This window comes from Phycodurus eques, chromosome 16 (genome assembly GCF_024500275.1).
Source record: "Phycodurus eques isolate BA_2022a chromosome 16, UOR_Pequ_1.1, whole genome shotgun sequence".
In the NCBI taxonomy this organism is placed as follows: domain Eukaryota; kingdom Metazoa; phylum Chordata; class Actinopteri; order Syngnathiformes; family Syngnathidae; genus Phycodurus; species Phycodurus eques.
The window spans coordinates 9,892,561-9,916,423 of record NC_084540.1 but is presented as its reverse complement, the minus strand read 5'-3'; the positions used below and the strand labels follow the sequence as shown (position 1 = coordinate 9,916,423).

Genomic DNA, 23,863 nt, shown 5'->3' with positions numbered 1-23,863 from the left:
ATAAGTTTCATGTGTGCTGACAATTCTTTTTTGGGGGAGCCCGACGATTGAAACACCTTCAACATGATCCTTTCTATGGAACTTCTTAGTGCATAAACGCCATATCACACGCATGTTAGCCAACTAGTGTACGGAGTTGCTGTGCCGCCACACCAAAGAAGGGTGTGCCCATCCCGTGGGGAAATAAGTCAGGGGGGCGCCACCCACTCCTCAGGACTCCCAGTCACCTGTGATTAAACAAACAGCGGCAAAAAAGAAGAACAATAAAATAGCTCTATTGTGAAAGCTTGCTCGACTCTGTGGTAGCACAATAAAATTGTCCAGATCACATAAAAACTGGAATGTGGGCAGACAGAAGAGTTCAGAAGGGCAACCTAGAACTAGACAGAGGTGATGGCAGGAGATTGGAGGACAGCCTGTGAATGGAGCAGATAAGAGCCTTTAGCAAGGGCAGCCCAGCCAGTGGCAGTGATAAAGATTTGGAGAGCAACTTGGCTTCCAACATAAGTCAGTAGCATGACTGTGAGGTGGAACACTGAGGTGGCTTTGAAGGCTAGACAAGGCAGTGGGCGCAGAGGGAAGACCAGACTGTTTGCAAGGAAAGAGCCGGAACGGAAACGTCTGAGCAACACGCTTGAAACTGACTGCTCTGCTCTGAATCTGGCGAGGTGACTGTGTGGGTGCAGGCTGTGGCTTGTTGCTGGGGGCCAGATGTGAGGCCTTGAGGGGGTACAACCACAGGAGTCTGCAGGCCTCCTGGCTCGTTGGCTGGGAATCAGTTGACCTGTTTTAAGGAGAGAAACCTGAATGGAGAACATTCAAAGAACGAGAGACAAAGAAAAAGGGCTGTTAGCGTCCATCGGTTTTCTATACGAATTATCTTGTTCAGGGTCAGGGTCTGGAGCCAATCGCAGCGGACTGTGGACAAAAGGTAGGCAACACCCCAGACTAGTCTCCAATCAATTACGGGGTGATTACTAGTGAGCATCGAGTAGGAATTGATTACACATCACTACCAATGGCACTACAAGAGGCACACAATTCAAAGATTGGCACTCAGTAGAGTGGAAACCTCAAGCAAGGCCAGTGTACGTTTGAATGTTGTCATCAAAATCAAAGCATTATTCACTGAAGAACTGATTTTTTTTTTGTTGTTTTTGCATAATCCAACTAAATAAACTGCAATGAAAACACAGACAGAAGCCACAGCAAACACCAAAACACCATTCGATTCCAAAAAATAAATCAGTCAATAAAAAAAATGACAGTCCTTAATTAATACTAACAGTCAATAAACAGATGGGTTTTTTTTGTTTTGTTTTTGTTTTTTAACAGATATGTGCTGTTAGTGACGCATGGGTGAGAGGGGCATCTCCCATTACTTCCTGTTTTTTAATTCCTCATTAATCTGGATGTCAGTTGACTAAACAAACAATCAACCCTCTCCTATGCTTTTAAGTCACAACTTGAACACACAGAGTGGATGTTACCTTATCTGGCTAGAATGTTAATTAAATATGGCATGGGAAGCGCAGACATTCGAGAGGATCTGGCCTGTATTTCTTCACGTGTTAGTGCTTGTAGAGTTTTTTTTTTAGTCAGAAAAGAAGTCTGAAAAGAATTACATTTTTAACCAAACTTACATGGCACTTTTAAAATGGGATGCAAAGTTTCAAAAGCGTCATCTTTGTTGTCTTATCAACATAAAGATATTAGTGCCCTTTGCTTCGATGTGGGTATGATGTTCTTCTGGTCACTTTTGCGAGGTGCCAGCCTCTCTTACATAGATGATAATACAGGTGGCTGAGACAGATCTCAACAATTGCAAATGCTAAAACACAACGACATTAAAGGTACAACGGAAGCCACCGCAGGTCTCCTATAAGCATTTTGAGCTGGTCTGATGAAATGCAATGGAGTTTAAGCAGCGTTTCATTGAACCGATACTCAGTCACTGCACTTTCCCCCTCAGAACTTGTCATGAACGGAACAAAGGACAGGACCCAAAATGCACAGCTCCAATTCATATGGAAGGTTTCAAAAAGAGAGGTTTAAGAAACGGGCAGAGGTCGGTACACAGGCAGGCAATCCGCAAAGGCAACAGTATCCCAAAAAACGTGAGGCAAAAAGGCAAGGTCAATTACCAGAACAGGGTCTAAGTCTTACTATGAGTCGGTGACGTGGAAACAAGGTACAACGAACGGGCGACCAGAAAGAATGAGACAGGAGGTTAAATGCAGGGGGGAATTAGGGTAAACGAGGCACAGGTGGGGAAGATGCTCTCAGGAGCAGGTGTGTACGAGACAGGGGGACGACAACAACCAGAACACCCACCCATGACAGAACTGATGAATTTGGACATTTGGTATTTTCAGTGGACAATGACCTGCTCAGTGCTTCCAGAGTCAACAGCTGTACATGACAACATGATTGAATGTGAATTTGTGTCTTCATATTTGAGCATTAGAGACACAACATCTTTAGTCTTTATCTCCATCCTAATGTTGATCCGACTGTCTGAGTCTCGCTGATTTCCTGGCATCGACTGGCATCCTATTCTCGTTTGTTTACTGTTGGCAAAGGTCGTCTCTCACTCAGCTATTCTGCTTGAGCCAAATGTGATTTGGCGTTACATAACTCTCAGATATACACCATAATCTTACTCCTGCACCGACCTCAGCATAAGCATAAGCATTGAGACATTGGTGGACTTGGCCGCGAAGCTACCACATAAGCACTTTTACATGTTCACAAATAAGCAATAAATCAAAGTGATCACTTTTTCTTTCAAAATATTTTTTTACGTTTGCACATTAGAGGTTTGTTTTCTATTGACAATCACAGAGATCACTGCCCATAGAGAACACATCCTCCTTTCATGAACGTAAAGGAACATTTCCAAACCCACCCACCCCAAGAAAATCTTCGGTGGCTTTCTCTCTGAATCGCTCCATCATCAAGAATTGCTGCCTATGCCTTACCACATCTGAATTATGGGGCCTAAAAAGTGGAGTGTATCCACTGAGTGGATAGCTGAATGGTGGCGAGTGTGTTTCATATAATTTGCTGCCGTGCTGTCAAATGGCAGTGAATATTATCATGTACCTGCTATGAGCCAGGCTCAATGTGCCTGTGCCAGCCTTTATTCACCCTGCTTCTGTTTACCCCTAAGTGTTTTTCTTGCCTTCCCAACTGTACTGGTGAATCATGGGAGTTGGGTAGTGTGTGAGCTAATACTCTGGTCTGAATAAATGATGGAGAAAAAAAAAGAGGGCTGATACATATGAGAAGGGAGGAGAGAGGGCAATTGGGGAGGGAGTCGGTGGGTGAAATGAAAGGATGGAGGGAGGAGAGGTAAGTATAAAAGACTTGCTCAGAGGAATTAGGAAATATTCCGGAGGAAAAATAGACTGACTGATATAACCAACACTTCTCACTCCATACTTAACTAACGGTGAGTACATTATGAAAAAAAAAAATGTTGTTTTAATTAATTGCTAGTCTTATTTTTATCAAATCACACTTGCATGTTCTGCTTTTTTAAATGTCCTTTGATTTGATTTGATGAGGTTTTTTTTAAATGTAATTTTTATACAAACACAAATGTACAATGCTTTTTAAATATGATATATTCTCCACTCCGGTTTCCTCCCACATCCCAAAAACATGCATGGTAGGTTAATTGGAGACTCTAAATTGCCCGTAGGTGTGAATGTGAGTGCGAATGGTTGTGTGTTTGTATGTGCCCTGCGATTGGCTGGCAACCAGTTCAGGGTGTACCCCGCCTCCTGCCCGACGATAGCTGGGATAGGCTCCAGCACTCCCGCGACCCTTGTGAGGATAAGCGGCTCAGATAATGGATGGGTGGATTTTAGGTTAACACTAAATTACCTTTATCATGCAAACAACTTTTACCATTAAGGTGGACACATTCCAACTGCCGGGGAATTTGTGGGCCAGAACCCCTGTGAAGAATTAAGTGACCATTGAATTCTGCAGACACCATTGTCAGCTAACACACACATGCACACACATACACATGCGGCTTCTTTTTAATCTTTGGCCTGCAGACTTGTTGTTTCTGTGCCCAATGCTGTTGGTTTTTAAGTGAAGCCAAGCTATGCCTGAGGGTTTGGTGTTATAAACATTCTGAGAGTGTGTGAGCATGTGTCAAGAGTGTCCCATGGGTGGGTGGGTGTGTTCACTGTATAATGAAAGCAGCTATTGACAGTGAAAAAGGGGAGGCAACTGGAACTGAATCTTATCCAAATCCCACAAATAGAAGGGAGGGATGAGAGATCCTCTGCAATGCAGGCATGCAAATACAGCGTGTGTGCATGGGAGTAATGTTAAAAAGTGTTCAAAGCAACGGGTAATTCTGTTTGTACAGGTGCTACATGTTTTACAGTAGCTCTTAGATGACTGTACATGTGTATATTCTGCATGAATTTGCGTGTGTGTGGGTGTGTATATATGTGTGTGCTTGCGCACTTCTTTATAACCATAATTTATTTCTCCTTCAGTTGGTGCTGCTGCGTTAAACACAAACTGCTCTTTTATGGCTCTTCCTCACAAATAGAGTTTTGAGCTGCAGAACCCTTCTTGTGGATTGGCTCTGCCTTTGAGGGTTTTCATTCTGGTTTTATAAATGCAACTTAAGTTATATTTGTCTCATTTAGAAATGTATACTGCGTGGGAAAGAAGTGTGTATATATATATATATATAATGCATACTATAGGTGTAGACTATAGATAGACAAATCCACAGGCACAGATCTTTGGAACACTATTTACGTCAAATCATTCAAACTGAACAACTACTGGTTTTTTTAGTATATAATTTTATTTAGTATAGAATTTGATATAGGCTCTTTACATCAAATTCTAACCTATCGTGAAAATATGGATTGTGTAAATAATTTTTCCCATGTTTCAGGCAAAGAAAGAGGCCCAAAGATGAGAAACTTTCTTCAGTTTCTGGCACTCTGTGCTGTGCTCTCACTGTGCGTCTGCCTTGGTAGGAGTAGAGCTACCCGTTCAAATTCGGGTACGCTACCTATGGGGTCGCTTTGATGTACTATCACTATACTTTATATCCAGTTATTCATTTATAATTAACCCTATTCCATGTCTTTCCTCATAGACTCCAACGAAAGCACAGAATCCAGTGAAGGTAAGTTTCCTTTCCCTTCCTGTATGTTACCTTGAAAGATCAGGTGCATCTCACTTGTGCTAAATAAAGGTCAGCGTTACCCTGAAAGATCAGTGGCCTGTCGTCTGGTTTGTGTGACATTAGTGTTTTTCATAAATGACGAATATTGTGATTTCAGATGTGTTTGTGGCCCCGAGGCGAGCCAATTCCTTCATCATGCCACAGAGACACACCGTATACAACCTGCCCAGAGGAAATGGCTACAACAGTTACTTTATGAGGTAAAATACACATATATCAGTGTGCACATTCAAAAGCACACAACTGCACAACACAAAATAAGATCAGTAGTAATAATTAAGAGCAAGAACAAATGAAAGAAATGCCAAAACAGACGTATCTCTCTCTCTTCTAAACTCAGCCGGAGGGTAAAGTCACCAGCAGAGAGACGTGCAGAGACCTGCGAGGATTACTCTCCCTGCCGCTACTTCGCCTATCACCACGGCTACCAGGTGGCCTACCGGAGATACTTTGGGACCCGCACTCCAGAGAGGAGACCAACTGCAGCTCGTCGATATTAAACAATGCACACACAATAATAAACCATCAAATGCAAAAGTATTTTCGAAATGCGGATACTGTATATGTATGCTCCAGACACATTTCACCTCCATGGATTTATATATGACCTAAGTTATAATGGCAGCCTCTTCTGGATGTGATCATTTTTTACATGATAACCCTTCATTATTAACATACACATTCATGCTCCATCATTTGTATTAGCACAGGATAACTGCTTTATCCACTGATCACGTCTTCCAATCATTTATAAGCTATGTGTGTTATGTGTGCTTACTTATCTTACTTTGCTCCTCTATCCGCACTTCATTATCCATGATCCACCCGCAGCTCTGCTGTCAGTGAGAAAATAAAAATATTTTATTTTGTGTTTGTCATCATCCTCTTTTTGCTTTTTCATTGGGAGTGTTTGCAAAGCATGGCAGAAAATCTGCTATATGGAAGTTATTTGCAATCATCAGGGGAATCCATGCCCCTTATAAAAGTGGGAGCTTTACTGCTGCAGACTAACACACTTCCACACAGATTTTAAAGTGCTGAAAGCTTTCATGATTTCTTATTCTTAGCTCCCGCATGCCCACAAATGACCCAATCAAGATGTCCTTAAATGGAATGAAACTCAGTTAAAGTCATTCACCAAAATACAGCCAAGGCCCAACATTGACCCAGACGGTAAAATTATATCCTGTGTGAGTCCAGCAAGAGCAATCCAGAATCTAATCCAAATAAGGGGGGGGGGGGGGGGGGGGGGGGGGAACAGACAAGAAAAGCAGGCAAGAATAAGCAATTTGAGATTTATATTAGGGATCATACAGTAAATAGTATTGGACATTTATTAGGTTAGCCAGCAGGAAGTCACATGAGTTTGACACCTGATGTATGGCATATGATAAAGAGGAGTCTATGAATATCTGATATTTCCATACTGATTTAAGGCATCGCAACTCTGACACGTCATCAAACTTGACATTGAAATTAGACACAAATCATGCAGAAGTTTTATTGTTTATTATTTTGTTTATTAATTTTGCAGAAATCACTTCACTAAAATGAGCAATGTTCATATTTTTGCATGCTTTACAACAACAACAACAGATCTCCATCGAGCTTTAAAGGGCCCAAAAACAAGCAGTTACAGTATTTGTTACTGGAGCATTGTGTTAAGAAAAACTAATATTCGTAATTAATCCAATTGGATTCCAAATCATCCTTAAATCAGAGCACCTTTTGAGAGTCTTTGAGTTGTTTGTGTGTGTTAACATTTTTTAACATTTTATTTTCAACTTGCAGTGTGTGCGTGTGTGTGTGTGTGTGTGTATGTGCACGCGCCTGTGTGTGTGTATGTGTGTGTGTGTGTGTGTGTGTGATACATGATTCCCTAACCAATCATCTTGAGAGAGCCACGTCTATAAATTTGTGTTGGTATATACATTTGCAGAGAGAAGAACAACAGAGCCGTTTCCATCTTCAAGCCTCCTCGTTGACTGACACTCAAGATGAAGACTTTGGCCATCCTGGTTTTTTGCTCCCTGGCTGTTGCCTGTCTGTCTTCAGGTAAGAAATCCAAACAAATATAGGTTTGCTGTTTAATTTTACAACGGGAGAATGTATTATGATATAATTTGAAAGTTTTTCTGATAATCAACATTGATAAGGAGCAAGCACATCACTTAACAAAATGCATTAAAACTAAGAAAAAAAAAAAAAGTGCATCACTTAGATTATCCTTTCTTTAATGTTTATTTTTTTTAGATCATTTTTGACTTTTTTTGTCTTGTATTTTACAGACTCCATGGACTCCAATGGTGACGACCGTGATGACCGTGATGACAACTACCACCGCAACCACAACAACGACCACCGCAGCAACAACAACCACTACAGCAACTATGGCCATCATGGTAAGGTCAAGAGTTCACATTTTAGCACAGTAGCTGCTTAATGGCATATTTTTGTCAAGTGTCGTCAAATAATGTCTTAACAGTTAACTATATGAAAAGAAAAACTGATTAGATTTGGTTTTATAACCACATCAAATGACAAATAATAATCATGTCTACTATAATTCATGTGTGCGACTAAGATTTGCTTTCCGTTTGATCAGCAGGGTAGGATGTTTGTGAGTCATTTGCAATCATGTAGACCGTGGTGTCAAACTCAAGGCCCGGGGGCCGAATCTGGCCCGCCAACTCATTTTATGTGGCCCGCGAAAGCAAATCATCTGTGTCAACATGATTCTTGCTCAAATTCTCATATATAATATATCGTATTGTTGAGCTATTGCAAGCATTTTCTGTTTACAATAACTAAGTTGAACAAACTATTATCCTTGACTTCTGATTTCAAGACTAGGTAACCATCAATTTGTTGTGTGTATGTAATAGTATTATGAGGTGAAAAAAACAGTTATATGGTTTCACAGTCAGCGGCCCTCTGAGGGAAACCGTGACTACAATGTGGCCTGCGACAAAAATTTGTTCGACACACCTGATGTAGACAATGAGCTAAGGTTGTGTTAAATGTGTGTGGCACGTAGGAGTGTTTGTGGAGCAGACACAGGCTGCCGCAGTGGTGCCGCCCAGGAGAGCTCCTGTAGAGCTGTCCCTGACCCAAATGGAGAGGTATGGCACTTACTACTCACCAAACAAGCATTGGTGGCTAAGAAAAGGCACATATAATCACCTCCGGTGGCTTATCAGCTTTCATGAATGACTTTGGCCAATAATGACCATGTGGAATGTCATATATCTTCTATATCTTCACTCAGCCTGAGAGAAGTGTGTGAGTCCAACCTGGCTTGCGAGCACATGATGGACACAGCTGGAGTCATCGCTGCCTATAATGCCTACTACGGACCTGTTCCTTATTAGACGCCAAACCACAACAATTGACTCTTCGTCATGACATAAATTGCTTCAGGATGCTTTTTATTATCACCTTGCTCTTTAAACTTAAACCTCTTTTCTATTCAAATATCATGAAAAAAACAGTTCCAAAAGTGTGGGAACAGTGCAAGAGGAGTAGCTCTCGCATATGAATTTTATCTGTCAATTCTGTACAGACCAGACCACTTGTCTCTATGATTCTATCACCTCTTTCAGCCTGTAGTGTGATGAATAAGTAAAAATAATGAAAATCAATGTGTGTTGTGTCTTTAATCCTCATATGCGATTAATCAAGTTGACAGGTTTGAGAAAGTCAAACACAGGTTCATCTTATCTTATCTGTATGTCAAAGTAACTTATTATTATTATTATTATTATGATTATTATCCATCCATTTTCTGAGCCGCTTCTCCTCACGAGGGTCACGGGCGTGCTGGAGCCTATCCCAGCTGTCATCGGGCAGGAGGCGGGGTACACCCTGAACTGGTTGCCAGCCAATCGCAGGGCACATACAAACAAACAACCATTTGCACTCACAGTCACACCTACGGGCAATTTTAGAGTGTCCAATTAATGCATGTTTTTGGGATGTGGGAGGAAACCGGAGTGCCCGGAGAAAACCCACGCAGGCACGGGGAGAACATGCAAACTCCACACAGGCAGGGCCAGGGATTGAACCCGGGTCCTCAGAACCGTGAAGCTGACGTTCTAACCAGTCGTCCACCGTGCCGCCTATTATTATTATTATTATTATTATTACTATTATTATTATTATGTAATAAACAGCACAGTTTGAAGTGTTTTACACTCATTAAAATGGGCTAATCTTCAATATGACTTTCCAAGTTAATATGTCTGTTCATGGTATTACCATCACACTTGTGTTTATATTATATTATCCATCTATTTTTTTATACTTGTTCTCATTAGTCTCATTCTCTCAGATGACTTTTGGCCAAGAGGTGGGTTACACCATGGACTGGTCACCAGCCAATCACAGGGCACATACTGTATGGACAAACAACCATTCACACTCACATTCACCGTGATGGGCAGTTTCGATTCTTCAGTGAACCTAACCTGGAATGTGGGAGGAAGCCAGAGTGCCCGCAGGAAACCCACGAAGCACAGGGAGAACATACAATCTACACACGAAGGCCTAATCACTGAGGAACCGTGCAGTCCCATCTTAAATAACTGTATTGCTTACTGTATATAACTTGCAATATATTTTCTTATGGAATAATTTATAGCCACAAGATGTCATCTACGGGTATGACAGATTTTGATTTAACATGGGATGGGTTACTTCACCACAAACACGTATCTCTGGGACTGCAGGAATTTCTCAATTGCGGGACTATTGAAGGCTCATTTGAAACCAGTGGTTCCTGACCTTATTGAACCCCACAGGTTTCATACGCGCATTCACCGAACCCGTTGTAATTGGAAATAAAAAATTAAATGTGGGGTGTTTTTTTTAATTCAAAAACGGTATATACTGTATTTTATCAGTGTACAAAATGAACCGTGCGTCAAATGCTCGTCAAATGCTTCGAAAAACAAATCCAGCAAAACATGAATTTTGCACAAAAACATAAAAATAAGTTTACTGCAAATTAATGTGACTTTTGAAGAAGAAGAATCACCTTTTATTGTCATGAACATGCATCCATGCACACAAAATTTGCTCTCTCCATTTAACCCATCACAGTGAACACATACACATGCTAGTGGTACGCACTGGAGCAGGGGGTAGCTGAAGCACCCAGGGAGCATTTCAGGGTATCAGTGTCTTGCTCCAGGACACCACAGCTGTGAGTCTGGGGGATGTTGGCAGATGGTCCAGACGGGGTCTTGAACCTAGGTCCCCCACAGTGGCAGGCGATGATCTTAACCATTTGGCCACGGCTGCCCAACTGTTGTTCCTTTCACCATGACAAGTGCCACTCTCATCATTTACAATAATGCATCTTAGGGATGGTTCCTTAAGATGCATTATTGTAACAAACGGTATGAGTAGCTAAAGGGCTATTTTAGAGTCAGAGGGTACACTGTGATTTGATGACCATCAAGGGTTGTGAGCGTTGATGTTCTGAAGTGTTCAGGTGTTTTCACACTGCACTTGGTTTTCTTTGTGTTCACCATGGGACATGGACAACAGCGCTTGGGTGCAAGCTTGCCCATATTTGGTGGTGGTTGCTTAGCGGCCTAACATGAGGCAGCACGAACGTTTTTCCCGCTGGTTGGTCTATCGCTGTTAGCATTGTGAAATCACTCCGCCAACCTGTCTCCTATTGGATGCGCCGTCCGATATCACATTGACACCGCTCCTGGGCCCGATCTCGCCTCTCGATTGATTGGGCGGGGTCCTCAGCCACCCCGGTGACGGCACAGCAATTACGGAACACTTCTGTCAGTCATTGTGTCTGCGAAACGGTGTCAATTCACTTTTTTGCTGGGTGTGGGCCCACACATTTATTGCGACAAATAACTCATGAACATACAAATTGCTTGGGTATCCCCTCACTCACACTCTCATCCTATAGACTTTTAGAATTTACATGAATTCACTAACACCACACTTCAGTTGTACATCCGGGTTCACGACCCTTGTCCTGCATGATTCTTCTCCTGTCCTTGTCCTGTCCTAACTTGTCCCGTCCTGCCCTCATAGGGTGTAACACTACTGACCCATACAACAATCATATCTAATGTTTCATTGTTCTAGATATGTAATTATTTACTTTTCTCATCATGTTTACAAGTAGTGCTCTGTCTTTTGTCTTCATTTCTCATTCCCTCTCACTCCGATTGTCAATAAACATCAATTATAATACTAAGAAACCACAGCGACAGCTTAAAACTTCTCTGTGACAGTAAAAGTGTTCCGGCATTAAAGGGATCCTCCATTCTGCTTGACCTAACAGCCGAACAGGACAAAAAAAAGTTGAAAATTTTTCAACTTGAAGCTACACCATGCTCCATGGCATTCCGTGGTTGCCCCTTCGCAGCATTTATACACAATGAATGGGTTTGTCGACGGCACGCTGCCCCCTGGCGAGTGCAATGTGGAAAGACACGCATGCAGACGCACACACACAAACACACACACAATACTGTGTGCTTGCTGTGTTTATTAGTGTGACTGGTTGTACACGTCAGTGTAATGTTTTTGTAATGCAAATGTTTAATGGCAATAAAATAATCAAATCTTTAATATTAAAGGGCAGCACAGTATATCGTTTTTCCAGACAACATAATACAGTCAAATGTCTCCCCCTGCTGAGTACAAGTTTCACATTCTACTACCTCTTACTACATCACTTGAGCAACAACTGACACATTCAGACTTTATGTTAAGACATGTATGGTTTCCCTTTGAGTTCCGCTATGAAAACCATATAAATGTATAGTCACCAATCATATTATTGCATACTGTATATAATTGTCCCTGCAATTGATTGTTAGTCATATATATTGTAAACAACAGATTGAATTTGAAATCAGAAATCATGGAAAATTGTGGCATGCAAATACATGTATTTAAGTATACAACTCAGGATCCATCCATCCATCCATCCATCCATTTTCTGAGCCGCTTAACCTGACTGCGTGCCCAATCCATGGTGTAATCTGCGTGCCGGAGCCTATCCCAGCTATCATCGGGCAGGAGGCGGGGTACACCTTGAACTGGTTGCCAGCCAATCACAGGGCACATACAAACAAACTACCATTCGTACTCACATTCACACCTCCGGGCAATTTAGAGTTGTCAATTAACCTACCATGCATGTTTTGGGGATGTGGGAGGAAACCGGAGTGCCCGGAGAAAACCCACGCAGGCATGGGGGGAACATGCAAACTCCACACAGGCGGGGCCGGGGATTGAACCCCAGTCCTCAGAACTGTGAGGCAGACGCTCTAACCAGTCGCTTACCGTGCCGCCAACTCAGGATCCATTTATGTTAATATTTTATGCTTATATTTTCTTCCAAAATGAAAATAACATCAGTTTAGCAGGAAACAAAGTAGACACTGTATTTGCTTGAGGGGCCACATAAACTGATGCAGTTGAGTCGGATCTGTCTCTGGGACTTGAGTTAGACACTTCATTCTGACATGAACAACCATATATAGGCCTACTAGTTTATCTAGATAAACAAATCTAATCTATATATCACAATAGTTCAAATTAAACGACATAAACAATAAAGAGGTTAATTTACAGCATGAAAAGGGAAGCTATTTTCTCATAGCTATGAAGACTGCATAGGCGTGAGCGTTGTTGCAGTCCGGTTAACTGACGTGACAACCTAGCGGCCATCTTGGAAAGGTCGCCCATCCCTTCAAAGCCAAAGCACGGACATATACCATTTCCATCCATCCATTTTCTTACTCCTTATCCTCACTAGGGTCGCGGGCTACTGGAGCCTATCTCAGCTATCTATTAAATCGTAACTTGTTCATTTCTCTACCGATTTTCACGAGGTCGAGGTTTACTTTTTTTGTTCACACAAAAGCGTGTGGTATTCAATACATAACATTGAAATAAGCCCCATAAAATATTTACCTGGGAAAGGTTATTCCGAGTTCCCTTGTCGTAATTGTACGGCGCTGTGTGCAACCGTATGCACTAAATATGCCAGCATCCTTGGTCTTTTGGATTACGTGCCGAGAATTTTGACCCTACTATCTTAGCATTATTGAAGGCACGCAACTGAAAGGGAATGTGTGGCATCTTTTTTTGTTTTCTATGAGGAGTTGTCTTCTTTTGATGACGTCAGATAATTTACTTCCGCCGGTGCTCGGGTCGCGGCTGCTAACATGGCGAGTGGCTAACTGGAAGTGGTCGGGTAACACTCAGTCATGGCGGCTTTTAGTTTCTGTTGTATGTCTTAAGACAAATATTGCGTTTAAACCTTCATATCCAACCTTGTGTTCGGAGGGTATTACGGCTTCTACTTGTTTTCTTCTTTAAAAGGTAATGTTGATTATTTTTTGGGGTTGCATTCGCTGTTGTTAAAGCTAACGCGGCCCTAGCTACAAGTGCAGGCTAATTTTAGCTTTTCGGCTAATTCCAGCGTCGTTTTAGTGTTTATAAATTAAAATAATGCTCTGATTCTGATAATTTAAGCACATTATGCCATATAGATTAAAATGTCGTTCATGGATCTGGAAGTTTCTTCAACGGTTTTTTAATGTGCCTAATTTCAATGCAACAACTATCACGACACTAGACAGACTGTATTTATACGTCTATGTACCTCCATTGGGATTCACGAATCACTGCTGTTTGAAACGTATGTAAAATGGAAACACTATGTCTGAGTGTATAGGTTTTCATATCATATACATCGAAGTTAGCTAGGCGCCCGGGTTCAAATCCGGCCTCAACTGTGTGGAGTTTGCATGTTGCATGTGTTGAGTGTTTTTCCCCTTCTTCTGGGTACTCCGGTTTCCTCCCACATCCCCAAAACATGCATGGTAGGTTAATTGAAGGTTGTTTGTCTATGTTTGCCCTGCGATTGGCTGACGACCAGTTCAAGGTGTACCCCGCCTCTCGCCCATAGTCAGCTGCGATAGGCTCCAGCACGCCCTCGACCCTAGTGAGGATAACCAGTACGGAAAATGGCTGGATGGATGGAAGTTAGCTATTTCACTAAATTGACAGATTTGAATGTCTCCTAAGGGGAAAGGAGCACACCCACGCCATCACAATGGGGCGACGTTCAACTTCCTCCACCAAGAGTGGGAAATTCATGAACCCCACGGATCAGGCCAGTGAGTACCTGCCAGCAGAATCTATTTGTGGAAATAAACAGAAATTGTCAGATGTGAATAGCATAATGATGCACACATTATTTACTTACAGGAAAAGAAGCCAGAAAAAGGGAGTTAAAAAAGGTAATATTACGTAGTTTTGATTCTTTCAATCATTTGCTGAGCGATTCTATTTCCATTTACATTTGTATACTATTATTAATTCTCTTTACAGAATAAAAAACAGAGAATGATGGTGAGAGCAGCAGTGCTTAAGATGAAGGACCCCAGACAGATAATCAGAGACATGGAGAAATTGGATGAGATGGGTGAGAGACTGAATTTGTACCTGACTAGTTTGGTTCTTATTTGACATGCACATTCACGATGCTGTAACTGCAATATTCGTTAAAACCTAAAGGAATTATTTAATCTTTGCAATAGAGTTCAACCCAGTCCAGCAGCCCCTGCTGAATGAGAAAGTACTGAGGGACAAGCGGAAGAAGCTACGGGAAACATTTGAACGTATTGTTCGTCTGTATGAGCGAGAGAATCCTGAAACCTACAAGGATCTGCGCAAACTGGAACTAGAATACGAGAGTAAACGGGGCCAATTGGCACTCTATTTTGACTCAGTCAAGGTTTGTCTGTTTTTCTTTTCTATCGTTTTGCCTTTGAATGAGATCATGCTTTACACCTGCTTGGTCAGACATATCTTTTCTTAAAAGATATGCGAGCAGCATATCTTGCTCCAAGTTGTAAAGCTTCCTAAGAGTGAATTGAAATGTGTCAGTTGAAGACTGTTATGTTATTAATTACAGTAACTAGATAATGTTTCTTTTTTTCCTTCCAGAATGCAGAATCTGTGGAGGTTGACAGTATTCCTTTACCAGATATGCCCCATGCACCCTCCAATATACACATCCAGGACATTCCTCTACCAGGGGCTCAGCCTCCTTCAATACTGAAGAAAGGCTCCTTTTTTGGGTAGGCTGTTACTTTAATTAATTTATTTGGATATCCTTGCCTGCCTTGTTTCTTTTTTTTTTTCAGATCCAATATATGTGTCTCTTTTGTGGCTAAATGTCTGAACCCTGCATGAAGAACACAGGCTGTTGGTTCATGTGTGTTAAATTGCCGCCATTCCTTTATATGGTCCCCATAGTAAAGCACCTGTATCGTCTGGCCCGGTATTACCAACATTGCCACCTGTGCCACGTTTACCCCCTGGGAAGAAACCCCCTGGGCCTCCACCTGGGCCCCCACCACCACAGGTTTTGGCAATGTATGGTATTCCTTCACGACGGCCTTATGGCACTGACGTTGGTAATATATGAATTATAACTCCTCTTCATTAATGGCCTTTGCTTTGATTTTTTTTTTTTTAGGGATCATGGATTTTATTTTACTCATTAGATTGCTTTTTCTGCCTGAATAGAGCCCTCAATTCCTGGCTTAGACAGGGGCTCAACAGACTTTGGGAAGAGATCAGGACAGCGGCAGTGGTAGCGACAGGGACGATTTGGACGACGATGACAGCGAATCTGAGGAGGACAGTGACGATGAGGAGGATGAAGATGGTGACTCAAGAAAGGGAGCTGACAGGCGGGATAAAAGAGATGAGGAGAGAGGTGAAAGACAAGCTGGTAAGAGTTTCAGATTTTAGCCTATTATAACTACTTTATTAGATGTATGCCATTGCATTGTATTCTTGTATCTAAATGCGAATTCTATTTATAAAGTTCTAGTAGAAGCATACCATAATGGCTGGCTTTCAAGTATAATGCGCACTCCCAACATCAACCCCAAAAATTTGGAAAACCCTTCTACTAATGTATAACGTGCACCATCGATTTACTGCTATCCATATGCTCAAAACATTTAATATTATCCGTATTTTATTCGATTTTCAAATAATTTTCCTGCTCTGTGTGGATGCGCTGGTGTATTTTTTTTAATTTTTTTTGTAATTCCCATGTCAGAGCAGGCCACCCTCAATGTAAAAAAAAAAAAAAAAAAAAAAAAAGCTTACCGTTGCTTAATGTCACAAAACTACGACCAGTCGTCACCAAAAATTATTTGGGCATCTCCAAATATGCTCCCTTCCCCATCTGAAAAGATCAGCATGAAATCGCTAATATTTTGTATTTTATGGATTTTATATCAATATGGGCCTGCGAGGAGCTCATGATTCTCTGGTGAGTGGCGAAAATGTACCATTTTATGTATATATTAGGTTTTACATGACCAGGATTTTTGGGGCTGATCAGCGAGTTTAAAAAAACAATCACCGATCCGATCACAAGATGGAGGAATGTGTCTATTTAAATGACCTGTTCATTTACTGTATATACCTGTGTACTTAATTGCTCAAAAAATTATATTTACAATAAATGTTGTACCTTTGTTCCTCTATTTATGCCAGTGAGGCATATTGACAGATAGAATAAATGAATGGTCTTCTATTAGATGGCAGAAAGTAAATATAGTAATTAATGTATCCACTTTTTGTGACATTTTTGTTTGTTGGTGTGCCGTGAGATTTTTCAATTGTAAAATATGTTCCTTGGCTCCATAAAGGTCGGAAATCACTGCTCTAGTCAGATCGTGTATTCTAACGGTTCTATCAAGAATCATTGTCTACAAATTGCTCAGTTCTGCTCAGGTTATCAGAAACAAATTGTCAAATTAAGTCTTGCAGGATGTTTTGTCATTCATTTTCTGGGTGATTGGCAATTATTCCCCGTAAATTTGTGTTGTGATACCAATGTATTATGTTGGTTTTCTAATCTCTACTGTACAATAGGTCGCAGTGTACGTTTTGCAGACATGCCCTCAGATGCTTCCAACGAAGGAACGAAAAAAAAGAAGTCTGGGAAGAAGACCAAGGCCATTACGCCTCTGCAGGCAATGATGTTAAAGATGGCTGGTTTGTATATTGAAATTGCAGGGATATTCTTTCTTCAAATGTACTGACCTTGGCTTATGTAAATAATGTTATGTGGCATTATTTTCTCTGTTCAGGTCAGTCTATTCCTGAAGAGGACGAAGAAGAAGAAGTCGAGGAAGAGTGCACAGATGAATCGGATAGTTCTGACGCTGAAGAGAAGGGGCCACCAGTGGACCCGTCCCAAGTTATTCCCAGTCAGCGTGTCCCCCCTCCAAGCGGGCCAGTGGGACAGCCCCCACCTTTGCAGGGTCCACCAATGACTGGGCCTCCACCTATGGGTCCTCCACCAGCTCCACCAATGAGGCCTCCTGGTCCACCCTCTGGTCCACCTCCTGGCCCTCCACCAGGTCAGATTAAGATCCTATACAGTGTTACATCTTTTTGTCTGCCATGAATGTGCTACAGTTAATAAAGCAAACACTTTTCAATGTCACCTCATTGCTCTTATTGGTCAGGGGAGTCAAATTTAGAGCATGTGCCTCATTAACCTTGTTTCAATGGCTGCACCTAAGCACAAACATGATCCAGAACTTGGAATCTACGCTACTCTTATCCATTTAGCTGTTGCTTGAAGTCTTGTCCTTGCTTAATAGCCATCATAATTTGTATTGTATGCATCTTGTCTTCAGGTGCTCCTCCGTTCTTAAGGCCACTGGGTATTCCTGGCATGAGGGGTCCAATACCTCGTCTTTTACCCCCTGGACCTCCACCAGGTCGCCCGCCTGGTCCACCACCTGGTCCCCCTCCAGGTCTTCCTCCAGGCCCCCCACCACGTGGACCCCCTCCCCGGCTACCGCCCCCAGCTCCACCTGGTAAGATAATGGGTGCAGACAGCATGAAGTCAGGAGGACTGGTGGAATTTATATACATTTGTGGAGTGTATTTAATAGGGGTGGAATGGTTTCAAAAATTCACGGTTCGGTTCATATCTTGGTTTTGTGTTCACGGTTTTCGATTTGGTTCGATACACATTGACTCTTGGGAAAATCAGTTATGTCTTGTATAGTTAGGTTAAAACTGAAGCATTATTAATTTACTGTATATATTGTTATTTAATTCGTTTATCAATCAGAAATATATGTTTGTCGTTCTATCTATGCCAGCAGCATTAAAGTGACAGGCAGAACGATTAAATGCTCTGCCATTAGATGGCAAAAGGTACAGTAAACCTGTGCATTCACCTGTTGCAATTCATACAACAGAATAAGTCATGGCTTCATGCAAATATATCAACTTTGTGTACAACTAAACAAGCCCATATTTGACACTGAGTCGCTATATTTGTGACTAAATTGAAGCAAGATTGTTATTTCAGTATTTATACTTTTAATGATATTTTTGTTTGGTGGTTTACCATGTTTTTTAACTGTAGAATGGGTTCCTTGGCTCAACAAAGGTTGGAATCACTGATTTAATCATTATTCTCCGAAATAATACCTCACGTTATTAGGTCTTATATGACGCACATAGACTGATATGTTTCATAATTCATATTCAGTAGGGGTGGGGGTGGATTATTATGTGTGTTATTATCTACTTCATCTCTTCATTCATAGGACATGGACGCTCTGCTCATGTTTTTGGCTCAATACACCACCGCAATGGATTTAAATTGAAACAAACAAGGTGCTTTAACTGCAGACTTTCAGCTTTAATTTGAAGGTATTTACATCCAAATTAGGTAGACTGTGTCGGAATTGTAACAATTCGTGTATATCTACCACTCAGATGCCTACCACGTTTTAAGGGGACTGGCTAGCTGCATGATGCTAGCTTCGCGTATGCTCGGGTTGCAGTAGGTCTGATGCATATCTCTCAATACCAAATTAGGATTTACCAATGTATGTATATACCGTTGGAGATTTGTTTCAGCGCTATTAATTTTCTAGGAAATATGCCCAAACTTATTTTTCCTACCCTACAATTCTGCCTTGGAGGCAAAGAAATGCTAAAACCAAATATCTTTGGAATTAACTTAAAGGTGTTGGGGAATGCAATTTTCTATGTGAGATCACGAGGCGTTGACAGCGCCACAAACGGGCATCGTTAGTACGTTACCCAGAATTTAAAACTGGCTCAGGGTGGTCGAAAGACATTGTAGGTTGCGATATTCTCCGAGAACGGGTACACATTTCACCGTTTGGAAACTCAAGAGTGCTGTTGGAATGTGCACTCTCAGACTTTGGGCGTCATATTGAATTTCCGAACGCACCTAATAATGCACCCTTGCGCGTAGCCGTCTTGGCTTGCATTATGTCACACTGGTTTGCCACATTAGTGAATGAGGAAAAAAAGAGTTGTGTGCCTACAAACCGAACGGGACGCATGCTGACCAAACCGAAACAGTTGAACTGAACCGTTTGGATGGTATTAAAAAAACGCTCCACCGCTAGTATTTAAAGCATGTTAAAGTGTTTCGGTATGGATTGCACAATTACATCTAGTTCCAATGCACTGATTCATTCTTGTCAATGGTAAGTAGTGTTTGTGTTGGACGTTTGTGTGTTTAGGTATGCACTAGCACCATGAGTTGGAGTAATATCATGAGGACAGAATATGCCTATGTTGTACTTTTGGCACCAAATGCAGCCCTATGGGGGGCACAAGGCAGTGCAAACTGTAGGCCGGTCCCAAGCCCGGATAAATGCAGAGGGTTGGGTCAGGAAGGGCATCCGGCTTAAAACCTTGCCAAACAAATATGAGCATTCATCCAAAGAATTCCGTACCGGATCGGTCGTGGCCCGGGGGAATAACATCCGCCACCGGCGCCGTCAAGCTGCAGGGTGCCCGTGGAAATTCAGCTACTGTGGGTCAAAGACGAAGAAGAGGTGGAGAGCGGGTTCTTCGGCAGAAAGAGAAGAGGAAAGCACAGAGCCTAAAATGGAATGTTGGGACTATGACAGGAAAATCTCGGGAGTTGGTTGACATGATTAGGATAAAGGTTGATATATTGTGTCTCCAGGAGACCAGGTGGAAAGGCAGTAAGGCTAGAAGTTTAGGAGCAGGGTTTACATTATTTTACCATGGTGTAGATGGGAAGAGAAATGGAGTCGGGGTTATTTTAAAAGAAGAGTTGGCTAAGAATTTCTTGGAGGTGAAAAGAGTATCAGATCGAGTGATGAGGCTGAAACTTGATGTGGAGCAGGTTAGGGTGATTAAGGATAGAGATGGCAATATGTTGACTGGTGCCAGTAGTGTGCTAGATAGATGGAAAAAATACTTTGAGGAGTTGATGAGAGAGAAGGAAGAGTAGAAGAGGCGAGTGTGGTGGACCAGGAAGTGGGAATGATTAGTAAGGGGGAAGTTAGAAAGCCATTAAAGGGGATGAAAAATGGAAAGCCAGTTGATCCTGATGACATTCCTGTGGAGGTATGGAAGCATCTAGGAGAGGTGGCTGTGGAGTTTTTGACCAGCTTGTTCAATAGAATTCTAGAGGGTGAGAAGATGCATGAAGAATGGAGGAAAAGTGTGCTGGTTCCCATTTTTAAGAACAGGGGTGATGTGCAGAGCTGTGGGAACTATAGAGGAATAAAGTTGATGAGCCACACAATGAAGTTATGGGAATGAGTAATGGAGGCTAGACTTAGGACAGAAGTGAGTATTTGCGAGCAACAGTTTGGTTTCATGCCTAGAAAGAGTACCACAGATGCATTATTTGCCTCGAGGATGTTGATGGAAAAAGTCAGAAGGAGCTACATTGTGTCTTTGTAGTTCTCGAGAAAGCCTATGACAGAGTACCCAGAAAGGAACTGTGGTACTGCATGCGGAAGTCTGGAGTGGCAGAGAAGTATGTTAGAATAATACAGGACATGTACGAGGGCAGCAGAACAGTGGTGAGGTGTGACAGACGAATTTAAGGTGGAGGTGGGACTGCATCAAGGATCAGCCCTGAGCCCCTTCCTGTTTGCAGTGGTGATGGATAGGCTGACGGATGAGGTTAGACTGGAATCCCCGTGGACCATGATGTTTGCAGATGACATTGTGATCTGCAGTGAAAGCAGGGAGCAGCTGGAGGAACAGTTAGAAAGATGGAGGCATGCACTGGAAAGCAGAGGGATGAAGATTAGCCGAAGCAAAACAGAATATATGTGCATGAATGAGAGGGGTAGTAGGGGGAGAGTGAGGGTACAGGGAGAAGAGAGAGCAAGGGTGGAGGACTTTAAATACTTGGGGTCAACAGTCCTGAGCAATGGTGAGTGTGGTCAGGAAGTGAAGAAACAAGTCCAAGCAGGCTGGAACGGGTGGAGGAAGGTGTTAGGTGTGTTATGTGACAGAAGAGTCTCTGCTAGGATGAAGGCCAAAGTTTATAAAACAGTGGTGAGGTCAGCCATGATGTACGGATTAGAGACAGTGGCACTGAAGGGACAACGGGAAGCAGAGCTGGAGGTGGCGGAAATGAAGATGTTGAGGTTCGCTCTCAGAGTGACCAGGTTGGATAAAATTAGAAATGAGCTCCTCAGTGGGACAGCCAAGGTTCGAGGTTTTGGAGACAAAGTTAGAGAGAGCAGACTTTGATGGTTTGGACACATCCAGAGGAGAGAGAGTGAGTATATTGGTAGAAGGATGATGAGGATGGAGCTGACAGGCAAGAGAGCTAGAGGAAGACCAAAGAGAAGGTTGATGGATGTCGTGAGGGCAGTTGGTGTTCGAGAGGAGAATGCAGGAGATACGCTTACAGGGAAAAGGATGACGCGCTGTGGCGACCCCTAAATGGACAAGCCGAAAGGGAAAAAAAGAAGTACTTTTGGCACCAAGTTGTATTTGAAAGTTGAATTAGGTAACAAATGTTCACACGATCAAAAAAAAAAAAATGTAAAATTTGGGATGTTTGCTTAATTAAACAAAATCTAATGGGTGGCTACAAGGTTATGTGCTTAAAAGCTCATCAGTATACGTATGTCGTGCTTTCCCTTCCAGGTATCCCACCTCCTCCCCCAAGAGCAGGAGGGCCCCCCCGTCCCATGGCGCCACCTCTTGCCCTCTTTCCTCCACCTCTTAGCGCCAACGTGCTTAGTGCTCCTCCCAGCCTCGTTCAGCGGCAAAAAGGCCCTGGATCCGGACAAGATGGCTCACAAAGCAGCATGCCGCCTCCATCAATGTCCATGCGCCCCGGTGTCATACAAATGCCCCCTCCCCCAGGGACTGCTGCAGCCTCTGCTGTCAGCCACCTCCACGCAGCCACCATTGAAAAACGGGCCAACCTCACCTCTGTCGCTGGTGCAGGCAGCCTGGGAGCCGGTGCTGGCTCTGGGGCCACCATTTCTGCCAAACCACAAATTATCAATCCCAAAGCGGAGGTCACACGGTTTGTGCCCACTGCACTTAGAGTGCGAAGGGACAAGAGTGGTGCTGCGCCGGGGCCGGCGGTTGGTCCGTTGGACAAAGGTGCTGTCGGGGGAAGGAGGGGAGATGACGGTATGGGAAGTGGCCATGGTCACAAACATCACTTTTCCATTGGTTCTATGGGCATGTCTCATCCAGCTCACATTGGGGCTGTGGCTCAACCCAGCATGAAGACCAAGGACCAGGTGTATGAAGCCTTTATGAGAGAGATGGAGGGACTCCTCTGAGACGTACCAAGGTCCTGAACTGAAGCAATGTCGTTTTTGTCTGTTTCAAAGTACAGCGTAATAGAGGTAGTGTTCTTCAAGGCTATCCTATCTCTTTGTCATTTTAGGAACCCAAGACTGCTACATACTAAGAAATGGTATCCGCTGTTTCATTTCATTTAATTTTGGGCTATTACCGTGGCAAAACATAATTAATCTATCAAACATAAAATATGCAATTGTATGAGTAATTTGAAACAATTAGGTCTAATTGAGTGGTTGCTATTCCCCTCTCCCTCAAAACACTTTTCTTTTAACAGAAACCATTGTATAAGTTTTGTCTCTCTTTGCCCATTGATTTAGTCTGTAGTTTAGCTCTGTGGAATGACATGAAAAGTCACTTCGGTATTGTTTTTTTTTTAATTATTATTATTAAGCCCCAACATCTTGGGCATGTCTTTTTATTTCTTTTGTTTTTTTCCACAGACAAGCAAAGATTTCCCAAAACTGTTTGATCTGCAACAAAATAAACACTTAAAAAAACTCATGTGTCTGTAATAAGCAAAAACACACAACATTATTAATAGCACTGCAGTTTGTTTTAGGCTGCCATATGAGTTTACTAAATTAAACTTTTGTATACATGAGCAGCAGAGGTCACCAACATTGTGCGGGTACCAGGTAACCCCGAAAGACTATATAAGTAGCCTGCCAGCATGTAAAAATAGTTAACCAATACTGGTACACAGTGATTTTCTAGTTATGTTGTAGAAGTGGTCATTTGATAAAGGAAACACTTGCAAAGACTATTATTTTTTTAAATAGTGTTGCATATTAATTTGTTTCCTACCTAGTTAAATCATTGTCTTGACTTAGATGAATATTGTTAATTATTAATGATAATATAGTTAATTTGAACACGTTTTTTCAAAAATATTTCAAACTTTTAGCCCTTTGCATTAATCAGTACCCAAAAAGTAGC

General features: G+C 42.2%; 3 protein-coding genes across 3 annotated transcripts; all 3 read left to right on the top strand.

The window, feature by feature from the left end:
* Positions 1-3,348: 3,348 nt before the first annotated feature.
* Positions 3,349-6,102, top strand: mgp (matrix Gla protein). Its single transcript, XM_061700751.1, has 5 exons — positions 3,349-3,454; positions 4,937-5,047; positions 5,144-5,173; positions 5,331-5,433; positions 5,574-6,102. Exons 2-5 carry the CDS (start codon positions 4,957-4,959, stop codon positions 5,731-5,733), a joined length of 384 nt encoding a protein of 127 aa, XP_061556735.1. The 5' UTR covers positions 3,349-3,454; positions 4,937-4,956; the 3' UTR covers positions 5,734-6,102.
* A 1,128-nt stretch (positions 6,103-7,230) lies between these two features.
* bglap (bone gamma-carboxyglutamate (gla) protein) lies at positions 7,231-8,604 on the top strand. Its single transcript, XM_061700925.1, has 4 exons — positions 7,231-7,288; positions 7,522-7,635; positions 8,271-8,355; positions 8,502-8,604. Exons 1-4 carry the CDS (start codon positions 7,231-7,233, stop codon positions 8,602-8,604), a joined length of 360 nt encoding a protein of 119 aa, XP_061556909.1.
* Positions 8,605-13,434: 4,830 nt separating this feature from the next.
* Positions 13,435-23,394, top strand: LOC133415424 (WW domain-binding protein 11). The gene is given in 13 exon segments (XM_061701474.1): positions 13,435-13,603; positions 14,312-14,403; positions 14,495-14,526; positions 14,618-14,711; positions 14,827-15,023; positions 15,236-15,369; positions 15,548-15,708; positions 15,821-15,858; positions 15,860-16,028; positions 17,189-17,311; positions 17,407-17,679; positions 17,962-18,144; positions 22,250-23,394. Coding segments are annotated over 12 exon segments (2,121 nt in total). The 5' UTR covers positions 13,435-13,603; positions 14,312-14,339; the 3' UTR covers positions 22,903-23,394.
* Positions 23,395-23,863: the final 469 nt, after the last annotated feature.

Bases quoted from the DNA above. Each gene is read 5' to 3' on its own strand.
- mgp (XM_061700751.1), top strand. From the start codon at position 4,957: ATGAGAAACTTTCTTCAGTTTCTGGCACTCTGTGCTGTGCTCTCACTG. The intron at 5,048-5,143 runs GTACGCTACCTA...CTTTCCTCATAG, and splicing joins AGCTACCCGTTCAAATTCGG to ACTCCAACGAAAGCACAGAA. The intron at 5,434-5,573 runs GTAAAATACACA...TTCTAAACTCAG, and splicing joins TACAACAGTTACTTTATGAG to CCGGAGGGTAAAGTCACCAG.
- bglap (XM_061700925.1), top strand. From the start codon at position 7,231: ATGAAGACTTTGGCCATCCTGGTTTTTTGCTCCCTGGCTGTTGCCTGT. The intron at 7,289-7,521 runs GTAAGAAATCCA...TGTATTTTACAG, and splicing joins TGTTGCCTGTCTGTCTTCAG to ACTCCATGGACTCCAATGGT. The intron at 8,356-8,501 runs GTATGGCACTTA...ATCTTCACTCAG, and splicing joins TCCCTGACCCAAATGGAGAG to CCTGAGAGAAGTGTGTGAGT.